General features: G+C 37.3%; 1 protein-coding gene across 2 annotated transcripts in view; it reads right to left on the reverse strand.

Moving 5' to 3' along the window:
• Positions 1-3,824: 3,824 nt before the first annotated feature.
• LOC149547286 ((R)-mandelonitrile lyase-like) overlaps positions 3,825-25,030 on the reverse strand; it is a 131,852-nt gene continuing 110,646 nt past the window's right edge. For both annotated transcript variants that reach the window (XM_089791566.1, XM_089791565.1), the window contains exon 3: positions 3,825-4,170. In XM_089791566.1, the coding sequence (XP_089647692.1) occupies positions 4,094-4,170 (77 nt within the window). In that variant the 3' untranslated portion in view covers positions 3,825-4,093. The remainder of the gene's footprint in view (positions 4,171-25,030) is intronic.

The raw sequence follows: 25,030 nt of genomic DNA on the forward strand, positions 1-25,030 counted from the left end.
GACTATTTTCGCTCCATTTTTTTCCTTTAGATATTTTTTCATCTTCTAAGATGAACTCTCATCTTTATGATCATGAGGTTTTCTAATGGTAAAGTGGGTATCTTTAAAATTACTATCATATTATTACACATCTTCTTATCTTTCTAACCAATTTTTTTCTATTTTTGGATAATATTAACAATGCAAACTTTAATTACTTTTACTAATGACTTGACATTCGTCACAAACATATCTCTACCATTTTTATAATAACTTTTTGAATATACTTAACCAAATTCAAAATAAATTATATATTATTTTTTTGCACATGATTCTATACACTTTTAAAAAAAAATGTATTTTGATTTTTTTGATGCAAGTTATGCTCAACACATGAACATGTAAAAATATTTCAAGATGTAGGAAGTTCAATAATTCATAACAAACAAAATACTCATAAAACAATTACACAAAAATACAAAAATCTAAGATATGAATCTTAACTGTCATCCTACCAAATGGATGTGAAAAAAATTAAATTTAACTATTTAAATTCGAAACAACTTTTTGTGGGATTAGGGTTTGACCCACCCAATCTTATCCATTTTGTAAAAAGTCTAGTAGTTTAGAAATTAGATTTAAAAATCTACAATTTATATATTCCACACATATTTCCATTTTGAGTGGGTGAGCCGCAAATCTCTCATCCAAGTTCAAATTTACCTACTTTTAGGAAAAAAGTTTCCACTTATACCCTGCCTTTTGTACACTATCTTGGCGCACTTACCCTAGATCTTAGGTTTTGTGATTCGATCCAATAGATTTATTGTATCTATTCATCTCATTCTTTTTAAAAACTTCTCCTTGAATTATCTCTTACATCATTTATGTAATCCTCTCCTTGAATTAAATGATCCAACATGTCAATCCTTATCTTCAACACACTTTCCATATCCCAAGAAATCAACTAAGTCAGATGGAAATCATGATTACCATATGCATTCAAAATAATGTCACTCAATCATTACTAGGTTTTGATACTCATTCATCACATATTCTAGAGCTCCATCATCACTAATTTTCTTGGTCAATACTGATGCTCCATCAATACCAAATTTTCTTGGAACTTACTGTGGCTTGGTTGACACTAGCATTACTTGCCATGATCTTCAAGTTCCTTAATCTTTTGTTACATTCCTTGGTCTAGCTAATATAATCTGTTAGTTTTATCTTATGTCTTTATAATGTAAAAAATCAAATTATCTTATCAATTGATGAGCTTAAGGGGCTTTCTAATGAGTGGTTCATAAGGCACAACACTTGGTGAAGGTTTTGCAAATGGGGTTGCAAGCTTTGGGTTTAACTAAGGAGGAAACTCCGTAGTTAAGCACGCTCAAGCTGGAGTAGTACTGGGATGGGTGACCTCCCGGGAAGTCCCGGTGCTTCACCCCTGTGAGCATCACCTAGATCCAATGAGTGCTAAGTATTCCATTTATTCTCATGAGAGATGAATTCATGTTGAATCACTACTCATGAAATATGGGTCATCGATTTTGACTCAAAATCACACAGTTAAATCCTGATATTCATATCACAATTTGACTAGCTGTGGAAATTATCTCCTACTTATCAATTGATGAGCTTAAGGGGCTTTCTAATGAGTGGTTCATAAGGCACAACACTTGGTGAAGGTTTTTCAAATGGGGTTGCAAGCTTTGGGTTTAACTAAGGAGGAAACTTCGTAGTTAAGCGCGCTCAGGCTGGAGTAGTACTGGGATGGATGACCTCTCGGGAAGTCCCGGTGCTTCACCCCTGTGAGCATCACCTAGATCCAATGAGTGCTAAGTGTTCCATTTATTCTCATGAGAGATGGATTCATGTTGAATCACTACTCATGAAATATGGGTCATCGAGTTTGACTCAAAATCACACAGTTAAATCCTGATATTCATATCACAAATTATCTTGTCAAAGTCTAACTAATCAAATGTCCATTGTAGCTTCCATTTCATAACTCAACCTTTCCTCTTCATTCTTTTTTTATGACCAACTTATCAAATTCCCTTCATCAATCAAATGGATATGAAATTTAGATAAGATAGAAACATTTCTCATTAGTAGATTCGAAATCGATGATAACATAACATTTGTTTCAATTGTAGTTTCCAACAATGTCCCTCTCTGACATTGATGGAAACTACAATTGAAAAAAATGCTATGTTATGTTGATGGAAACACCTTAAATATTTTATGAATACAATCTCCCTCTCTGTTACCATGCAATCCAAGATATTTCACTTCCACGAGTAACCAATATCCTTAATTTCATTATGATTTTCATTCATGTAATTTCACAAACTCCCTCTGAGCTAAGACTTCCTCTTATATCTTGTATAAATGCTCTCCAATCTTATACATCAATCTCCTTGATATTTCTATTGAATCTCTCCCTCTTAAATCTTACATATATACTCTCCCTCATTAAAAAAATTGCCAAAGTCACTAGCTGTCTTGGTTTCATGCATCTTGATTATGTAGGTAATTTCATGTCAGATTAAATTCTTCATTTTTCATCTATTTATGACTGATCTGTATTGTTGCTGCTCTTCTTTACTCTACTTGACTACCTTAGGCACCTCCTAAAGTAGAACTATCTACATCAATGTGTAAGTTATTATGATTAGCACATTTGATGCATAGCACCATTTCTCCTTAAGTCATTTTTTTTTAGGAGAATCACCCCTATTTTACCTCTAAGATATTCATGAGCATCTTTAGGTAAGGCTTTAGTGAATATGTCAGCAATTTTTTCTTTGGTGTGTGCATATTCCAACATCACTTCTTTCTGTTTAACTAGTTCTCTCAAGTAGTGATAATTGATAGTAATGTTCTTTGATTCTGTGTGCATCACAAGATTCTTTGATATGCATTGGTTAATAGTTTGTTCTCCTATTAGACTTTATAACTTGAATCTTTGATACCCAATGTTTTGGAGAGACAAAAAGGATATTACCAACAAATGGGTTAGTCTATGTGTTCTAGTAGTGCCCTCTATATTACAAGGTACAACTCCCTTATGACCTACAATGATATAGAATGAACATGTCTTTATTAGATCAAAGGTTTTGATAGAATAAACCCTTAACTTGAGAGTAGTAAAGGATAACCAAATTATTTGTAGACACAAAAAATTTAGGCAATTTAGATTTCGACAACCTATCACACCCAATGGAATGATTATAATAGATTATCTTAACATTTTTGAATTTTAGTCCTATTCTAAATTCAGATTAATTATCTAAATGCCAAATAGGAAAGGAAGAATAAATGCACTAGAATTCAAAAAGTTACTAATAGATTCATTTACATTCATCCTTTAATTCCTAATGAAACTATCTAGCATGTTACCAAACTAGGAAGAGAGGAAGAAACACCATATATGAAGAAAGTAAATGGAATTACCTATACTACAAATATCAAAGTGGAACTGAATGCATCTAATTATCATAGGTTCACATATAATTGTCTTTCAACTCTTAATGCAAAACTAAACTAAGTATGGGCAACAAAACATGACAAGAAAGTAGGTTAAATGGAATGACACAACCAATTCACCATCAAGTTTTCCAACCATTTTATTATCAAAAGAGATTATATTTATAGTTTTTTGTTATTTTTTAGTTCTAGTAGAGAAAAAGTCATTCATTAGAAATAAACTAAGAACAAAACATGAATCTCTAATTTGTAGCATGAAAGGAACACATGGAATCTTCTCCTTTGATGATCTTCACTCCATAGCATTTTTGGAAACACACGATGACTATTCATTCACATGCAGCTTCAAAAAATCCTATAAAAAGCTTCATTTCTTTCATATTATGCTTTTCGTACCATATCCATATGATTTGTATCTCAACAGTCACTAAAAATTTGAATCATCATCACCGTCAATCTTTAATAAATGATCACAATCAAAACAAAATAACCTTCCTTATTTCTCTTTATGATTTCCTTTGTGGGTCCCTCTACATATACATGTCCAACACTCACTTTCTCACATTAGCTAAACCTTGTGCATCTTTTAAAATTGAAAATATGATAGACGTTGATCTTTTCAAATCTGATGGTTGAGATTGGAAGTCCTAAACTCTCTTTCATGTTGCATCTTCACAAATATCATCCCTTTGATAACTACATTTGATATAATGATACATGGTTAACTTTAATCATTTTTACTAGGTCATAACTTAACATTTCTTGAATGACTTCTAGCCTATGCTTATGCAATAATTGTTGATCTTGAGGACCAGATGACCAAGATTCAAGAAACTTTAACTATCTAGTTTTCTCTATAGCATAGGCCCACCTAATATACATGTCATGTTCTCACTTTCTGGCATTATCTAAACTTTTTGCATCTTTGGAAAGAAAAAAAATGATAAATGTTGATCTTTTAAAATTTGACAATCACCATAAAAAATGAAAATCCTTGTTATTATACCTGCGATCTAATAATCTTATGATCTGATGATAAATATTATTATACCTATGATCATATACTCAAGAGTCTACATTTTTCACCTTCATGATGCTACAATAACAAGTGATGCAGGGTGCTCCCCTTAATACCATAAACTCATAACAGAAACAAAGTAACAACAACAAATACATGAACAAAATATGGACTTCTTATTTGCACCACAAATTTAGAATTACAAAATTCATAAGTACAATATGCTAACCCACATGTGTGCCTTTAGTACAATAATTTGTAAGACAAGTTGTGAACTATTACCTAGACCTATCGTATGCAGTGTTCAGGCCTTTCTTAAATAGGTAGTTTTATGTTGCCTAGGAAGGTTTTAGATGCTCAAACTTAATACCTAAGGCCAACAAAACCTAGAAAAACATATAAAGTCAGCAAAATACATCTTTGACAATTATTTTAGAAATTTTGAGTAGCCCAACTTTGAAAGGCCATAACTCATGAATAGTTGCTTTGATTGGCTATTATAACCACTTTTCAAAAATGCTAGCTCCTAATCTACAAGCTCAAAACAATTTTAGCACCCTTCCGTTCAATTTTTGGACCTCATCTAGGAACTCTAAGGCCTTCAAAGGTGAGCTTGAAGATTTTTCTACAAATTTTTTCACCAAAAATCCACAATAACTTCTTTGACACTTAAGCTGAAGCAATGATTTTTTTATGGTAGGCTTATATCTCTACAATGAACCTTCCTATAGAAAATGAGAACATTCCAAGTTTATATGAAAAACTTGGAAAAATTAACAAGCTACCATAAATAGTAACCACCATGTCTACTAGTCCTTATTAAAATAGAAAAGACTAAAAATAAAATGTTTTTGGGTGATGCAAGATTGCCCTTACACCCGGGCTGCTCCTACATCAGACACCTAGGGTAATTTGAGAAGTGACCCCATCACATATTAGGTGTTCAAAGGAAAACTAAGATGGTTAACCACCTTCTTTGCTAGCCATGATGAATCCTCAACTAGCTTCCCTTTCCATTTGACTAGATATTCCTTAAAAGTTCTATTTCTAGTACTTTTTCCAACACGACTATCTAGTATCTCCTTAATCTCCTTTGTAGCCTAAGTTATAGGGATCCAATTTGTTGTATTTATCGCATTTGTCCTGGCAAGAAATAATGGCCCTGTAGTTTATTTAGGAAAAAGCTGAATGGATTTGTAGTGATGGTTTGAGTTGTCATCTATTAACAATAGATTCTCAAATCGATGCGATGGGGTGGAGCTACCCATAAAATTCTAGGGTGATACGACCCTATCATCATTCCTCTTTGGCTGGCTGAAAAAGCAAGCAGCTATTAATGGAAGGAGGAGGGTCTAATTTTACTTGTGTTGAGGGTCTAATTTTAGTTCAGCTGTGCTAGAGGATATAGTTGCTTCATAATGTGCTCTAAAAAATATACCATAGAATAGTAGGGGCCCTCTGCATGCATTCACCACAATATACTATCCCTCCCTGCAGGCAATTGCAATAGAATAATACGCAATAATAGAAGAATAGGACATAGCCCCCTAGCCCCTAACCTCCTAGCTCCTAGCCCCTAGCCCCCTAGCCTAAAATTTTATGGCCTATCCCTAGAATTTTATGGGATGGGGGTGACCCTGGCATATGGGTATGGGGTGTCCAATCATTTTATGGGGGCCTCTCAAATAAATAATAGGATGGCCTATCTCTAGCCTAGCCTGGCCTAGAATTATTTAGGTTAGGTATGGTATGGGATGGGGAGGACCCCGGCATATAGTATGGGCCCTACCCTACCCTACACTACTATTATAGCTAGCCGGCTAGCTATCCATCCCCGGTATAATTTTAGGTATGGTATGGATTTGCAATAATTATTTTAGGGGACCCCTTTATTATTGTAGACCGGGCTAGGCGGTCCCTTATAAATAGTAGGGGTTAGGGGGTAGGGGGTAGGGGAACCCAACAATATACATACCCTTTGCATTCACCACCTTAAAATATAGGGGGCCTATCCTATAAATTTTAGGGGGTAGGGGTAGGGCCTCTTTCTCCCTTTAATAGTAGGGGGCAGGGGTCGGCCCCATTTCATATTATTGCCATAGAAGCGCTCCCACCATAGAATAGTCTAGGGAATAGTAGCCCTTTGCACCTAAATGATATATAACCCTGCATCTAAACTGGGTTTCAATATAAGCAAGTCGTAGCCCTCCCAGCTTCTCGAATAACCCTGCATCTAAACTAAAATATAGTGAGAATACAGGGGCCACTTACAATAATCTATTTGGAGGTAAATAGTAGGCCCCCTTCTATATTATTTCCATTGAACCGTCAATTCTATAGAGGGGGGGGGGGGGGGGGGGGGGGGGGGGGGGCTAGGGGGCTGGTGCAGATGCAAGGCTCCCAGGGCCCCTACGGGCCGGTGTAGATGAAAGAAGGTGCCCCTAAAATAGTAGGGCTATTACCAGTGCATGAAAATGTAGGGCTGCCCCCTACCCCCTACTATTTTAAGGGTAGATTACTGGTTGGGTAAGGGATTGCCTATGAATGCACAGGGAGGGTGAAATGGCCCCTACCCCTATAGGTTGGGCCCCCAAACAAATTATTGCTTGGGCCTACCTAGCCCTTAGAATAGTAGGCCCCTACAATAATATGAATCCCTCAAAATATGGCTTAATTATTGATCATACCATACCCTACCTAAAATTATAGAGCTAGGGTTAGGGCTAGGGGACCATACCATACCTAAAAATTCTATGGCCCCTCCCCTATATTTTAAGGGAAGGGAAAACCCTATAGTTTAAGGGCCTATAATTTTATAGGCTCTAGCCCCCTAGCCATTTTATGGCCCCTACCCCTATAATTTTATGGTATGGTGGGTATGGAGGAAAACCATACCTAACCTATCTAAAATTATAGGGTTAGGGCTAGGGTAGATCCCTAACCCTAGCCCTATAATTTTAGGTTAGGTATGGTATGGGGGCTACTATTCTAAAGGGTAGGGCCTATTATTCTATTATTTCCCTACTATTCTATGGCAAAAAGGGGAAAGGGCCCCTAAGGGCACTGATCTAGTTGAGAACAGGAAGGCCCACACCCTGCTGCCCCACCCCCCATTATAGTTATTATTTGGGCATTCATTCTAATAAATTTTGGCCAAGGCCACTTAACTGAATGCCCTACTATTCTAAGGGGAAGGCCCCTAAATAGATTATTGGGCCGCGTTAATAATAGTTGGGGGAATGGTGGGGTCTTGGATCGAGTAGTTATCAAGTCAAGCTACCCAGTAGGGTCGCCTTTCTTTCAAATAGTAGGGCCTCCCTACTATTCTATGGGGCATGTTACGTATAGAATCACTGAGTAGGCCAGCAGGGCCCCTACAGGGGTGGGAGAAAACTCCCTTTTAAATAGTAGGGGGTAGGGGGAGGTTGGGAGGTTTGTTGCTCTACTATTCTAAGGTTAGCCCTTTGCACCCGCACCCTATAGAATTTTAGGTAGGCCATTGCCCACACATGGGCTACCACCTTCAAAATAGTAGGGGTTATGCATGCAAGGGTAGGGAATTCAGGTAAGTAGAGAAATTTTCCTTACATCCCCAGGTACACATGATGACTATTCATACCTCAATAATCGAAACCCTACATCGAGAATAGGGCTCATTCTTTGGGTCGACATCTACAGTTTCATGTATGATCAACCCTTAGTGAATAGGAAATCAGAAATGTACATTGCTATTCTAGCAAAAATACTCAAAATGATCATACCACTTCCACCAGGAGTAGCCTTCTTAGTGTCAATCGAATGTAAAGTAATAGCTTTCGTGCAACGTTGAAAGGGTCCCAATGTAGTTGGATTGTTCAGATTGTTACAACCTCTAGCAGATGGTTCAAAATCAGCTATAAAAGAACCTATTCCACCAAGTAGTGCCAATTTCTCTCTCTCTAGACTGGCTCTAGTGGTGACATCTATGCCCAGTTTGGTTTCCTAGGCCATTATACCTTTTGATTATGGTACGGTATTGTCAGATCTGGACATAGGTATACTTCATCCATCTACAATATCCTTGCTAGGTGTTTATGGAATTATCATAACAGGTTGGTCTAATTATTAGGGGGCGGTCATTCGGTCACCTATGATACTAGGGTCGATGGGTCAAAAATTGGTTTGTGCCATAAGTGTTGAATGATCTACTCTACATAGGTGTGGGTTGCGACATTACTATTTATAGGCAATAATCAATCAATCCCTCTTTGGCCATAGCCATAGAATTTTAGGGTAGGGCAAGGTAGGGGCGAGGGGCGAAATATGGATTCTAGATCAACTTCTCTAATGATGATTCATTTATCACACAAGTCTACTACAAATCTGCTAAGATGAAGAGCCACAAAAGTATGGAGATAGGAAGGCACAAAGAGTTGGGCGTATGGAGCCAATTCTCAATGAAATGATCCCCTCCCCTATAAAATAATGGGCTCATCACTTTGCATGTAGACCCCCCACCCCCTGCATGCATAACACCTCCCCCTATCTTTATGCAGAGGTGGAGGCAGCCAAGGTGGGGGGGATGAGGGCCACTATACACCCTATTCATAGTATGGGGCACCCCCCACCTCTCTAGAATAGCTATAAATAAGGCGATAGGGCAACCAGCCAGTAGAGGGCCCCTACATGTAGGGGCACTCAACCCGTCGGGGAACTCGACTGACTTTAGGAAGTCTACATTCAAAGGAAGCCAACAAGATGGATGGGGGGGAGGCCTGGCAGATGCAAAGGTTTAGTGCATGAATTCCCCTATAGATGAACCATCAAGCGTTGTCTCTATTCCTTACAAAACATCATGGTGAACCTCTCCTTGCAATCAGGATGAGGTAGGTGCCTCTCAATCGACGGATCGAATCGAAGTTTCCTCAGGTGACCACCGACCTACAATGATCCCCAAAATCCCATGCTTGGTGGACAAGAAGCGAACAAAGTTTTGCCTCCTTCCTCTATTGATGAAAGGTGAACTGGGATTGCTCACTAGCTGGGTCAGATCGGAGGAATATTGGTTACAAATTACCCATCTTCTTCCCATTGGGGATAAGGGACAGAATGACCTCTTGATCCAATCTATTCACTAGAGCCCAAGATTGCATTCTTGTCTTGTCACGTGTGTTAATCCGCTACTGAGATATGGATGAATAGGGGAAGAAATTATTTGGGCCAAGAGCCATAGCAAGTTATTGTTCCCATTTCAATGGGATTGATCGACTTGTTGATATCGGCAAGACCCAACTAGATGATGTATGTTGGTTGGTAGTGGGAAGACTTTTAGTACCCGAAGCACTACCCTACGTGCCGGCTCAATCATTTTGTTCCTTGCTTTTTCTCAGTAGCATGAAAGGAGTCTATCTATCTACCTAGCTTAGGTGGAATTTCCCTAACGTAATCCACAATCGGACTTTGGGGAGGAGTTTGACGACTCAGCAGCAGTGCAAAATGGAGTTTCTCGTTGTGGATCTTTGAAATCTAGAGTTTTGGGGGAAGGGGGTGATACGTACCAAAAGGTATTATAGTGAGCAATGGACAATAGGGTGGGGCTGGGGTGGGTGGTAGAAGTCTACAGGGTGACCCTCTATAAGCCCACCCCGTTATTTCTATAGGCTATAGGCCTTGAGAATAATATATAATAGGGCTATTCTAAGGCCCTGCCTATAGAAACAATGCTACTTGAGAATTGTAGGGCTTGAATGGCCTACTCATTGTTTCTATAGGCTATAGGAGGCCCATTGTTTCTATAGAAATGCATGAAGGTCCCTATAATTTTAATGGGCATCCCAAGTGGGGATTGTGATAAAGTATTGAATTCTCGATCGATGAGCCACTCACCTCCTCCATCATAGCCTATCTATAGTATGGGCATAAGCTCACCCTATCGACCCTATCCAAATTGCCCTCCCGTAGGGCCCGCTCGACCCTTTAGCACCAGTACATTAGCAACCCACCCAGTGTAGAATGACAACTAGAACTATAACATAGGGGAGTGTTCTACATCGGGCATATAGTATAGGATCTTATGGGAGAGAGAAAGTTACTAAGGCCACTCTCTCCTTTTAGATTAGAGTACCGGCCTAGGTAGGCACTAAAGGCAAGAGGAGATGGCTAGAGGATAGTACTCATACTAAGGCTAGTAATGCCGAGGGTGGGGGGCCACCTTGACCCCTCGAAAACAAATTTTGGGTGGGGGGGGGGGGGGGAGGGGAGATAGAGAGGGATTACTTTCCTTTATCCACAACACAAGGCCACAGAGAAAAACTCTGCCTCTCGCCCCTCCTGCTGTAGAGTCACCCTTTACTCTTACTAACTAAAAGGACTAGTATTCTAGGCGAAAGGATAGGGCCTTAAATCTTAAGATAAGACCATACTCAAACTACTCTTAATTATAAAAGGTTCTATTGGGGGGCTTGAAGGCACGCACGTAAAATGAAATACTGAGAGAAAAGTTCAGGCCCCACCCCCCCAATATGGATTATACTATGTCAAGCCCCCACAGGCAAGCTGGGTTGATCATCCATAGAATTGTAGGACCTTCTTCTCTCCTTTGAGAGGGGGTTGGGCATGTTACGTGTAGAATCTACCTTTGCAAGTAGGTAGAGCTTAACTTGGTTGGTGATAGCCAGATGCTCCTACTAGAAAGAGGCTATGGTATTCAGTAGGTTCAATGCCTACTATATCAGAATGCATATATTGGAAGCCACTAATGAAATAAATAAAAAACAACACATCAGATCAGAAAAAGTGCACACAAAGAAAGGCATGCATATAATAGTAGGCTTCATGTAGAACAGGAACAATGCAGAATTGCCGCATCATCGGCATGCTTTATTGTTCCTCTTTTAGTTTCATTAATAAATATAAAGCCATAGACTCCCCATATAATTTTTGCCACCCCAATTTTTTCCCTACTATTCTCTAGGCCACTAAAATTATATGGGTGGGTGCCATGGTGCATCTATAGAATCATTTTAGGGGGTAGATGTCAATGCCATGGTGGGATTTATGCTATGGAGCGGGGACCCACTTGAAACTTCGAGAGAGATATGTTGGAGGGTGCAAAATCAATAGGTGCTGGAGTAGCTACAATTCCTTTAGCGGGACCTATTGCTGATACTAGAAACAATTTTAGTTCCTTGATTCATCCTATTGTGTGTAATCCATCATTGGCTAAACAATCATTCAATCATGCCATTTCGAGGTCTACTCCAACTGAAGCTATTGCATTGTCTGATTCGACAATGGCCTTTCCGATCCCATTCATTTTTTGAAGTAAGTTAAGTGATATCTTATCCAGTATGTGTCAATATGTAGGGGGTTAAATATTTTCTTCCCATAGCTTGCTAAACCCTTTCAATAATAGGGTCAACTAAGGTTAGGCCCTACTATTTGAAAGGGTGCCTATATATAGTAGGGTAGCTAAAAAAAAGTAGCGCTTATGAAGTTAGTTATTGATTTGCAGTGTGCATGCAATCTGCAGGCTCCCCTTCACCTTTTCCCTACTATTCTAAGGGGTAGAGGGGGCCTACCATTCTATATTCATAGGATAGGATGTGCTGAGGCCCTCGACAATTCTATTATATATGGGTTAGGTACTCATGTTGAGTCAGAAGGGAGGCCCCATCAAATAGATTATTGTGTGCGATGGGTTTAACTATAGAATGGTAGGGTGGCCCCTACCATTCTATAGTCGGTAGGCAGTGAGAATGGTGAGTGGTATGATTTGAGTTGCCAATTGCACGGAGGTTGGGTGAGGGCAAACCAATAGGAAAGGAAGGGGTTTGACCATGTGCATGGCCCCCATATAGATAGATTGTGCACCAGAATGCTAGCCAATTATAGCTAGATGCCTATTATTCATGGGGAGGGGCTAGCAATTGAAATTGATGATGACATCAGATTGCTATCTTTGGTTGGTTCAATCCTCAAAATAGTTTCTTTGGGCCACTATCCATCAATGCCATCTATGGCCCTATTATTATATTCTTCAAACTTCCACTTTCCCCTACGATAATATACCTCTACACTTGAAGCCCTGCCAATGAATAGAGGGCAGCCTAAAATGCTTTTATGGGCAACTGGTAGGGTGAAGTGGGGGGGGGGGGGGGGAGGAATTTATTGTGGTGGTTGGTTTGAAGGAGTTTATGGGAATAGGGGAATAGATAGTTTATGTGGGAATATCAATGACTAACAAGTTCCCGCCCTTCAATCAAGTGGCTTTTTGATTATCAAGGATTTATGAGTCAGAACCATAGAATTTTCCCCTTGCCACTCTAATTCTCTTGATTGATATTCTTCTTAAAATAGGAACCAGCTTCCTCGATAGCCCAAACCATCTACTCAACTTTACCATCCGATCCGCCTGAACCATGGCCCCATAATTGATAGGGCATCGACGGATCATATTTGCCCAATTCCTATCCCCGACCTTACCATCTCCTCGATTGACTTCTGGGAACCAGATCAATTAGCCCCCAACCTTCCTTAAAGTTGGCCTTAAAGAAACAATGCCCTGCCCTACCCCCACTATTATATGCAGGAAAGGGCCCCTTATAAGCCGTAGGGGGTAGGGTTGTAGGGTGCCTATAGTTTCTTTTGGCCAGCTCCCTCCTAAGTTCCAACCCCCTACCCCTACCCCTTCTGGCAGTTCGGCCCTCCTGTGTAGAGGGTAGATTAGTTGGCCCCCTTTAAGATTATTGTGGGCCTCTACACCACTGCACTAATGAACTATAGCTATAATTGTGTAGTGGTTGCCTAAAATTTTATGGGCCATCATTTGAGCCAGTTGAAACAACAACTTAAGGAAGGTTTCCCAGCCCCACTATATTTTAAAGGCAAGGGCCCCTAACTTAATAATCAATTTATTTTAGAGGTAGGGCAATAATCCCTTAGAATAGTAGGAAGGAGCCCCCACTATATTTTAAGGTAAGGGTAGGGCCCCTACCCCAATAATCAATAATCAATAATCTACTTTAGTGTAGGGACCCCCACTATATTTTAAGGTTAGGGTAAAGGGAAAGGGAAAGGGGCAGAGTGTTGCAGGAGAAGGAGTAAAGGTGAGCCCTACAATTCTATGGGTAGCAATAGGAAGAGGCAATCACCATAAATAAAGTAGGGAGCCATCAATTCGATTGACTTTAAAGTGATTGACCTAGTTATGGATGCAGCCCCATCATAAGAGATGGAGGAAGCAAAAACAAGGGTGGTGGGGGCTGAGTTAGCTAGAGTAGAGACAATAGATGCGGGAGCAAGGCTAGGACCAAAGCCCATTGATTGAGTTGACAGAGTTTATTTCTCATCCCCGACCCACTTACATCATTAGTAGGGAGGCATTCAAACCCTTCCATTTGATACCCCCTACAATTTTATAGGGCCTATATAATGGTAGGGCCAACATACCACCCTGCCCCAAGACCAGTAACAAAGCTATCAGCTAGAAGGGCAAGAGTCTGCTGATCCACCAACAACATAAGAGCCAGTATGAGTGAAAGCACCTCCATAGAATTTGTATGGGAGTTCATTAGCTAGTTATTCAATTTTTTTTCAGCACGAGCGACAGTTTCTAGCTCACTAGTAGTAGTTTCTTACAACCCACCACAGTAGTTCCTTACCCATTAGTAGTTACATACCCAAGAGCTATTGTTCCAAATCTAGCAGAGATAGTAGTACCACCAATAGTTGTATAAGAGCTAGCAATATAACTAGAAAAATGAATAGGCAAGGGCATAGACTATAAATTGACTCGATATCAAGATCGAGCAGTACCATCACTCGCAGATCCATAGTTTCGAGATGTGGAGCCCCTTAGCCCTAGATATAGTAGGGTAGGCCATTCATAGGAGAGCCAAATGCTTTAGAAGTAGTTGATTTAGAAGAGATCAAAAGCAAAGCAAGCATCATATCCCCATAGGGCCATATTCAGCATCCAGTGCCTTAGATATAGTAGGCCATTCAATAGCATTTGAACCAGTCCCATGCATCGGGGAACCAATTTATCCTTAACCATCACAACTCAGTGAAGAACTCCCCTACTATTCTATGGGCATGCAAAAGCAGTTGTTGAATCCCCAGTAAGGGAGTATGATGGGCTAGGTGTAGAGATATAGACAAAGGTGGAGACAGAGGAAGAAGTAGGACCCACCTATATATTGAAGCACCACTAGCAATAACAGGGTTTCACCGGTTGATGACCTAGGAGAGCTAAGATTCCTTTGCTAATCTTGTTATAACTATAGCAGGGTCCAGATCTACTTTCAACACCAGCCCTACCCTTGCATACCCCTTACTATTTATAAGGGAAGGGTAAGGGGAGCCATCCAATTGGTGAGAAGGAAGGTGCCAAATAATCTATATAGGGCAGTAGTGATAGTAAGGGATCCAGAGCTAGCTTACTTTGTTTACCCACATTTTTTTCTTCAATCGATCCTTCCTTAGTATTGGGTAAATTCAAATTGTTCCAATGTTTGACACATACTCCACTAGCCCCTTTTGGTTTGTAGATTCAATCTTACGCCATTAATAGAAGCTTATCTTGTTCAACATTACTATTACATAGAGCTTAAGGTATTTTTATTAGAGAGTCCATTCATATACATGCTCAAAAGTACTATAAATCATTGTTTGTCTTCTAGTATCTCATATTTTCTATGGACCATACTAGAGGTAACATCATCCATTATTTCAAAACCCTCAATGATTTTAATGGAGAACATCTCTATTGTAGTTAACCGTCTAGTTCACATTAAATATTAGTCTTCAATTGAAATAATATCCTTCACATTTTATCAATCTGGAGAAATTAGTTGGACCCCAAAATGGGTCTAACTAAAAACAATTTTGTTTTCAAACAACTAAATCCTCAGAGTGGCCTATTGAAAATCTAAAATTGATTTGATCAAAACTCAATCAGTGTTGCATCACTTGAAACTAATTTTTAACCTTTTCTGTGGATTGTCAACTTCGTGCCAGGAGGTCCTTCAACTGGCTTTAAAAATTAACCCAAACATTGGACCAAGGTCTAAAATCAAGCACACTAATTCTTTGTTCTACATATTCTTACCTTGTCAAATCTCATCTCATGACAAATTCTCAGTCAAAAGATATTGATAGTCAAAGTTGCCTCTTAGAATTTCCTACAAGAAAACATGTTAGAAAACAATAAATTGCATTCTTAATTGGCTTTGAAAATTGGAAAAGCTGAAATTTGGGGGCATGAAAACTGGGGCATTTGTTCACTATCACAAGGAGAGTATGTATCTCTGATTTGGGCTCATGAAAAATAACCGGGCACAAATGGCTAGTGGTCAAAGTAGGCTACTCAGAATTTGCAAACTGGAAACAATGTCAGAAAAATAGTTTTTGCAAATGGAATCATCAAGACTTGAAAATTGGCACACTTGAAGAACTTTTAGAAAACACAATTTTTTAATCCATTCAATCTCACCTATCACAAATTTCAAGGCATGACATCACGAATAGGGACAATCTACCTTTCTTGACACCAGTAAAAAGTTACAAGCTGCATTTGGAATCATATTCAAAAACTAATCAAATATATTTTTCATAAGCTCAGAACTGAAACATAACAAGTCTAACCTCAATAATGTAATACAAAAGGAATTTTCTCAATTTAGTCAATTGGGTCAAAATTATAAGAATTCAAATAGGGCTTCCAAGAATTATAAACAATTTGCGTCAGCATGACATCAATAAATGGCCAACTTTGAGGGATTCAAAACCTAGTCAAACAAATTCAAAACAACTTGAAAATTAAAACATAAGTTCTCTAGTACGGATACTAAACACTTCAAAAGTGTTGAGTCATGAAACATAAATACGTGCAAGATATTCAATTGTAAACAAGGCATCCTATCGTTGCTTGATACTTAAGCAAAAATGCAGATTTGACAATTGCTCAAAGCACGACTTCACGAAGTGGCTCAAAATGAAAATTTAACTTTATGAAACATATAGAAACACTAAATGCAAGGTGTTAGAAACATTAAACACCTCTTTAGTCTCAAAAAGTACAGCTTGGTACATATACATCAAAAAGTTCTTATAGGGCTTGATTTTTCAATGGTACTCAAAATTTAGGCTTCAATTTTGAGTCCCAATAGTGGCTCTGTTTGGGGATGTATGTCCCTTGTAGGCATGGATTAAATTTAGATGTCAAACAAATTTATTGAAAATAGGGAACAACTACTCCTATTTACAAGCAATGACCTCGAGCCACTGAACTTCAATAATTTTTTTTACCTCTATCATAAATCTGATTCTCATTTGAACTTTCATGAGGTAAACTAGGAATACTTCTCCTATTATTTTCACCAATCAGATTAGCATCATGAATCAACTCACTTGGAAGAACTGAATCTACACCTTAACTTTCATAACACATATAAAAACTATGATCACTCTCTACAAATTGCTCATTACGAAAGTTATGATCAACATGCTCAAAAATTTCAGACTCAAACTAAAAATCTTCTTCAGCAAATGAATCATGCATGCTATTGGTTTTGAATATGAAAGCTTCACACTCAACTTGTGGAAAAGGATCACACATACCTTCAAATTGTATATCCTTGTGCATAATCGGATGGTACTTAAATGAGAAATTTGTACTCACACATGTCATCAATGTCATAATCTGAAACTAATCTGGGATCTTCAAATGGTTCTTTAAAATCAGCAAATGGATTAGTCATTACAAGGTGCATGCTAATTTTCACTAATAACTTCATCAAACACCTTGTTATCCATATTATGAGATGCAACATCATCATCGTAATTACTATCATTTAGAAGAAGAACAATATGATTTCTCATAGCAGTAGGATAATGTATCATCATTAAGATCATCCTCAACTAAATCTAAACATTCCATGTAATGATCCTCTTTGAATATTTTGAAAAAAAATAGGCTAATCATCATCAAGATCTTCATCATATAAAGCATTAGTATATACTTTAAACTCATTACCCATTTCATCTTCATGGAGACTTTTAGCATGTGAAGAAAAAGTAGAACTATATAAAGACTCACTTTCTACTCCATCAACAAAGCATGTAGAAAATAGATCAATGTTAGTTGCATTGTCTTCATGAAGGTGATTCAAATGTCTTGCAAACCAATGTTGGTCTCAGATCGGTTTTGATAATTGAGTGTCAACACACTTAACCAATTTCAAAGATGATGTCAAGTTATATATAGATGTCAAGCTATAGTATGTGCCAAGTCAGAGATTCAATAGGTGCCAAGCGAACTTTAGGTGTTGAGAAAGATTCAAATGCTAAGTGATAAGTGGTGTTGAGTCACTATAGATGCCAAGAAAAGTATAGATGTCAAGCAAAATAGAGTTACTATAGAAGTCGAGTGAGATAGAATTCCTATATGTGCCGAGCATTAGCTATCAGTAATTGTTGAGTAACATAGAATCAACATATGAGTTTTTACCTTCACAAACTTAGATGTAAAACATTTTTGAGTTGACTCAAAATGAATCTTAAAGGATTTTAAAGATAAGATCAAATCTTTTACATTCCCTATGTAATTAGCATGCAACCACTAAGAAAAATGGAGAAGACATGCAACCAATAAGAAAAGTGTAAAGATTTGAGTAGAACAATATGGAAGAATATTGATCATAGATTCATACCTAACCCTAGGTCTTTAAAGCCTTTAAAAGGAGGACAATACCCCATAATTTGTGTGTGTAAGAGAGATATATGAGAGAATGATAGCAAAGTTTAGAGGGGTATAAGGACTTAGAAGGAAGAGAAAATTTGTAGAATTTAGTTGGTTAGAACAAAGCATTAGCACTTCGAGCAAAGACATATCATATCATGAAGGATTAGATCAGATTGAGCAAAACAAGGATTTGGAATCAACAATCAAAGATTGTAAGTCATCAGGTCAACACATTCTAATACTTTCTAGCCATTGTATTAGGAATGAAAATCCTATGATGATAGGCTAGTCTAATCACCATGTTGTAAGCCTTTCAACAAGGTGCTAAATCCTTTAATAGGGTAGCATTCCAAGTGAGTGTTTATAAATCCTTTAACTAGGTCACTTTTAATAAGGTCGGCCTTTCACAGGGCAAACCATCAGAAGTGGTCAACTTTGTAACATTAAATATTTACATATTACTACAATGATAATTTGTGAGTGTCATCCCTACCCTAGTTTTACCATCTCATTTTGGAGGGTTTTTAAGTATCCAAAATATTGTGTTGTCTATTTTCATGCATGTCTTTATTTTCATGATTATTAGATATGTTAGATGCATGTGAATAATCTCAATTAAAAAAATTTAAAGGTTAAAGTTAGTTACTTCTTATTCACTCCCCCCCCCCCCGCCCCCCCCTCAGAAGTAAATCTTCCCATTTGTAAATTCCAAATTTAAAAATATATATAGGAAGAAGCGATATAAAATGGCATCAGCAGCTTGTCCTTTAGAGTGCGCAGAGACGCTTCCACAAGTCTTCTCGTTGCATCTTCCACTTCTGATAGGAATTCCCGATGAAAGATTCCGCCTTTGCATTCAATTCTTCACGAGTCAATTTTCACTCTTTTTCTTGATCGCCATGGTCGTCGCCTCCTTCCTCCACACTACAAATCTCAAATAAAACCTTGGAGAGTTTTAAACAAACAACTTCATTCTAATCAAAACTCGGACCACCGAAACTTACACAATGAAAAAAATCATTCCATATTTTCCAAATTCGATTTCTTTCTGAGATATCGATTTGGGAAGAGGAGAGATAAAGTGGAATCTGAATCTTCAAATCTCACAAAACAGAAACTTTTTCTATTCTCCAAATTCGAATGCCTCCCTTACATAGCCAATCGGCTTATTTAAAACTGACTCTCCTTTTCTAATAAAAGGATGAGAAACATTTTTTCGTCTTCTATCCAAGAAAAGGATAAGAATCTGAAAACCGCCTACTACCTATTATTGGAATCTGACAATCATGCAGTAGGCCACATTTTAAATATCCACATTTTTTTTCCGTCTTCTATCCAAGAAAAGGATAAGAATCCGAAACTGCCTACTACCTATTATTGGAATCTGACAATCATTAAAACTATTCTAATTTAAAGAACCTACACCCAGTCCTAGGTGGCTATATCTGGAGAGCTCATCGAATTGCTACTCTAGGTATGCCACCACATGTAGGACGTTTATTGAAAACATTAAATTTAAAACACATAAAACATAAACCTTTCTTATTCTATTTCCCGCTCTACTACTGCAGCATGCAATAGACTCCTAACAAGGTCAATATCTTTAATCATACATTTCTAATTAGTGGATCATCCTATGGATACCATCCCCACTAGGGTCTTCCCTTGCCTAGGATTTCCCTAGTAAACAATTATGGTGTTATGAGTTCTCTTATTGTATTATTATGTTTATTGTTTAGTATAATTAGTTTTCTTCCATATGCAAGTTATAAGGCAATTAATAATATCTAGTTTTGGGTTAAAGTTTTTAGAATACTGATTCACAACCCACCACCCTCCCCCCCTAGCCCTCCCCTCAATATTCACTATTTCTAGCTATTAGAGCACCTTGAACCCTATAGATAGATGTGACAACAAAACTAAATTCCACCATTGTGAAAATGTTCTAAATTACCCTCTCTAAAACATCAATTATTTTCTAAAGGGCTCAAATTTAACCCATCATTTTATTTTTATTAAGATCACTCTTCTTATAGGTCTTCTTATTTGGGTTATCCATTCTAGCTTCCACACAGGCATAGGAATTACACTTTGCATCTCTCATCTCTTGTATATCCCCCAAATTAACCATAATTTCTATAGATTTTTCTTCCTTTCAATCCTCTATCTCATTTTCCTTATCATAAGCCATTGTGCTCAAAATTATCAATTTCAACATATTCATTAGGGAAATATTCTTGGTTAGTTTCATAAACCATTTCCTTTTCAATCCATTTCTCCATTGTGTCTTTCTTATTTATTATCCTCTTAGTTCTCTTCTCCCCAAAAATGTTCATGTTTCTTTTTAATAGAAGTACCAACTATCCTTCCTTCATTTGGCTTAGTTTCCTCTTTAGAGTCCCACTGGTAAATGTCAGTAAAGTTTTTCTCCCTATGGCTCACTTTCCTCATTGTAGTAGTGTCACTCTTGGTAATCAGGGCTTTGTGTTTTCCTACAATTGATTCAAGTAGCATCTCTTCAAGGGTGATTGCATGCACATTTTTTATATTTAGTAAAAAAGTTGGAAGGTTTATTTTTTCCCTTGGGAATAGGTTTGAGCTTCTCCTTAAGAGGTTTACTACTCAATAACTCAATTGTAAAAGACATTTTTAGAGGGCTATTCAATTATGGATACATAAGACATCTTCTAGTAGCTAGGGAGTTAGTAAACACATGTTGGTAGAGGATATAAAGTAAATCTTAGTGAAGAAAAGGATTATCGCCCTTACTAATGTTATTACTCAAATACTTGTACAAAAATAAAAAAAGTTTAATATGGTCCCTACTAGCTATTTTTACCCTCCTACCAAAACTAGAAGATTTGAATTCAAACCCAGTTAACATTCATATATTTAAACATTCAAATATTAGGGCATGAGAAATTATATTTTAAAACCTTGTATTATACCTCCATTTCCTAAGTGGCTACATGATTTTATATTTTATGGGCCCACATCTTCTTATCCATTAGATCGGTGATGATCCATAGTCATCGTTATGTCGCTATGCAGAGATGCAAGGGAGTTATTTTATGCGACATAGTTATGGATTAAAATGTGTATTTTGTGATTTCATTTCCCTTGTAGGCCATAAAGTGAGCTTGTCAGAAAAGCTTAAGAACATGTTTGGGTATAGTGGCAGTTTGGTGTCATTTCATTGGTCAATGTGCTAACAAGATTGATACATCTTCTGGGCTATTAGATCTTGCAAGATCAAGGGTTGTTGCTTTGTCACTTTGTTGAAGTGCTTGATCTTTAATTCATGCAAGATAGTGAGTGATCAACATGTGGCATGTCGGTCCTATTTTCTTTATGGGTTGTGGGTGAGGTGGATCAATGTCAAACAGCTTGGCAAAGGGCAACATTCTCATTGGTTGGAGGTATTGGTAGGTTTACAATATTGCAATTTTATCTGAATCATCTAATCTCAACATATCAACATCTTTAATTATGTCACTATGGGAAAATGTTTGATCTTTAGTTATAGAAACATAATGAGGTTTCAACATGTGTCCGTGTGGGCCTAATCTCATGTGTTCTAGTTGTTGTACAATTGTGAGGAAGTATTTTTGAAGTAGTAATTCATCTAATGAAGTAGGAAAGGAAGTGTTTTGATCTTATTAAAAAGTAGTTATTTGTAAGATCATAGGTGCAAATGATAAGACTATAAAAGTCACAAAAAAGGGCTAGTAGATCATGATTGTTGGATCATGAAGGTTATATATTCATGTTTTGATGTTATGATAAACTATGATCGTAAGATTGTAGGGTCAATTAACTATATCGTAACATCAGAAGGAAAGATATAGGGTCCCATGACTAGATGGCAAGGAAGATTGTAAGTTTGTAAGGGCAGATTGGTAGGCTTTTGATGCTACAAAATATTGGTGTGTCATAAGATCATAAGAAGGGTAAAATGAGGGCCCAATGTTAACATAGGTTGAGGATCGTAAGATCATAAAGAAGATAAAGAGTGCCTTTGACCATGAGATACATTGGTGGTCATAAGATTGTAAGGCCTAGGCTCCAAGCTAGAGATATTATGATGGTTTTGACCTCATTTGATGATCATAGGATCAAAGGATCTTAAGTTGACCATAAAGGTGTTTCACTTGTCTAGGCTAGAAAAGAAAAGGTCTTCGACCAATAGAATTGAAAGGAAGGTATAGGGTGATTGTTGAATATTGTTGACTTGTTGATCTTTCATATTTGGTATGGTGATAATAGCAAGAAGTGTCTCTTTGATGATGAATTAGATATCCTAGACCATTTGCAACCACTTTTAGCGTTCTCCATGCATAGTAAATGAAAAAAGGACACTCCATCACTAGCTAGGTTATCCATCTACCTGATCTTTGATTATGGCACTATTTCTATTTTCACGGGGCTTTTCTTCATCCAAAAAATTAAATTTCATTGCTTTTGGTTTTGTTCCAAGATCATATATTCTTTATCTAAATGATTGTTCTCTGCAATCTTAATGGTGGTAGTTGTGCTTAACCTTAGGGTAGAAGCTATCTGAGTAATGCCTACACTATAAAGGTGGATTTTGTAATATTTCTTAGGGTTGGTTCTTCTCCATTTTTTTTGGCATGTTTTGACATGCACATTGTAAATTCCCTTTGACTCTAGACTATTCATGAGAATCTACCTTATCTTTCTCAGCCATTGATGTATTATGTAAGATCTATTTGCATCTCCTCAATGTTTTGTGGATGTCTGCAATTTGCATGATTGTATCTTTTGACCTATGAATGATATATAGTGAATCTTTTCTTCCTTGAGTCATTTATCTAGTTATGTAATCTACATGTGATTATTGGATATTAAAAAAATTTAAATATGTATATATTTTGGTGTCATGATAGTTCAAGTGTGCATGTATGGGCAAAGATAGGATCGAACACACTATTTTGGTGCATCACCCCTTAGGTTAGAATAGGTGATGAGGGCACAACCATAAGAGAAAATGAGCACAATAGGAAAAGGGAAATATTATTATCTAAAGTGATATGCTATTACATTTAATACAATGAAAATAGACTTGATTATGTGCCCTAGGGGCTTACAATGTTGTCTAATTCTGGAGAAAAACACTCCTCATAGTATGTTCTCCCAAAATCCATCAAAACTGCATTTACAATGATATAAATGACCTTAAGTAACCCAAATTAGGTTTAGGGTTAGGAATAAATTTTAGAATATGCCATTTGGCATCCACCACCAAAATAGAAGTTTCTAGAAAACATGTCAGAAGTTAGTGAAAAATTAGAAGAATTCAAAAATGGTAGTCCAACTTCCGAGAGGCATAATTTTTGAACCAAGACTCCAATTAACGAACCGTTTACATTTTTAGAAAGATCTCCGAGAATTCTATAACCTTATGGAAAAAAAATTATCCCCCATTTTTTCGGCCCGTATGAGGCCGTTCAGTGCCTCAAATCTAACTTTGAAGCACTCTTAGGGGGTCTCTAGATAACTTAAAACTGCAATAACTTTCAAATAGTAAAGTGTTTTGACCTAATTCTTTTTCTAGAGTGCTTTAAATTATAAGTATAATAATACCTCCAACTTATTCCCTCCAACTCATCATAAATATGGCTCAATTAAAAAAAAACCTATTTTCTATATTGGCATGTATCCCAAGGTGCTCAAAAACACTAATAAAAAAAAAACAATAGTAGAACTATGAGAGTTGGAATCTCTATTTGACCCAAATGGGTATCCAAAAATTGAAAAACATTAAACTGAAACTAAAACTAAGTATATTTTTGGGTGTATAGGATTGCCCTTACACCACTAAATGATCCTACATTTGACACCCAAGGTAAATTAAAAAGTGACCTTGTCACTTTATAGCTCGTAGAGGAAAAAACAAATGGGAAACCTCTGCCATAGATATCCAAGTTGAATCTTCCACTTGTCATCCTTTCCATTTCACCAAGTATTCTTCATACTGCACATTTCTGATATTCCAGCCAATATGGCTATCCAGAGTTTCTTCAATCTCTTCCTTCTCAAAAGTAGGAATTGCATATGGCTCTAGCATCAACTCCTCCTCTGTACCATCAGCATGATATCCTGTTAAGTTTGCAATATTGAAAATAGGAGAAATGTGAATCCCATCTAGAAACTCCGTCTCATATGCATTTCTTGAATCATGTTTCTTCATCTTTAGCTTGTTGTAGGTACCCACTAGAAAATGTTCCTTCCTAAAGTATACTATAACTAGATCCCCAACTTGGAACTCCATATGTCACATCTTTTGGTCTTCTCTCGCCTTATACTATAGGTTCATCTTGGAAATATGTGCATGTACCCCATCATGTATGTTCTTGACATGTTCAGCAAAGTCTTCTATCTCAACACATGTCCTTTCTCCTTGCTCCATCTTCCTCAACTCTAGTGTAGTTCTTGGACTACTCCCATACACAATTTGGAATGGTGATCTACTAGTACTCCTATTCATAGAATTATTGTAAGAAAACTCTGCTTGTGGTAGAATCAAATCCCATCCCTTGGGCTTATCTCCTACTAAGCACCTCAGCAAATTTCCTAGATTTCTATTCACTACTTTTGTTTGTCCATCAGTCTAAAAATGATGTGTATAAATGAACTTCAATTCTATCTTCAAATTATTCCACAAAGTCCTCTAGAAATACCCAAAAAAATTAGTATCTCTATTAGAAACAATATTTTTTGGGAGACCATTTAGCCTCACCACCTCTCTGAAAAAGAAAATTGTAATATGCACTACATCATGAGTCTTGTGGCAT

The sequence above is a fragment of the Cupressus sempervirens genome, chromosome 7, assembly GCF_028749045.1.
Source record: "Cupressus sempervirens isolate cs-2001-9-10 chromosome 7, ASM2874904v1, whole genome shotgun sequence".
Taxonomy (NCBI): Eukaryota; Viridiplantae; Streptophyta; class Pinopsida; order Cupressales; family Cupressaceae; genus Cupressus; species Cupressus sempervirens.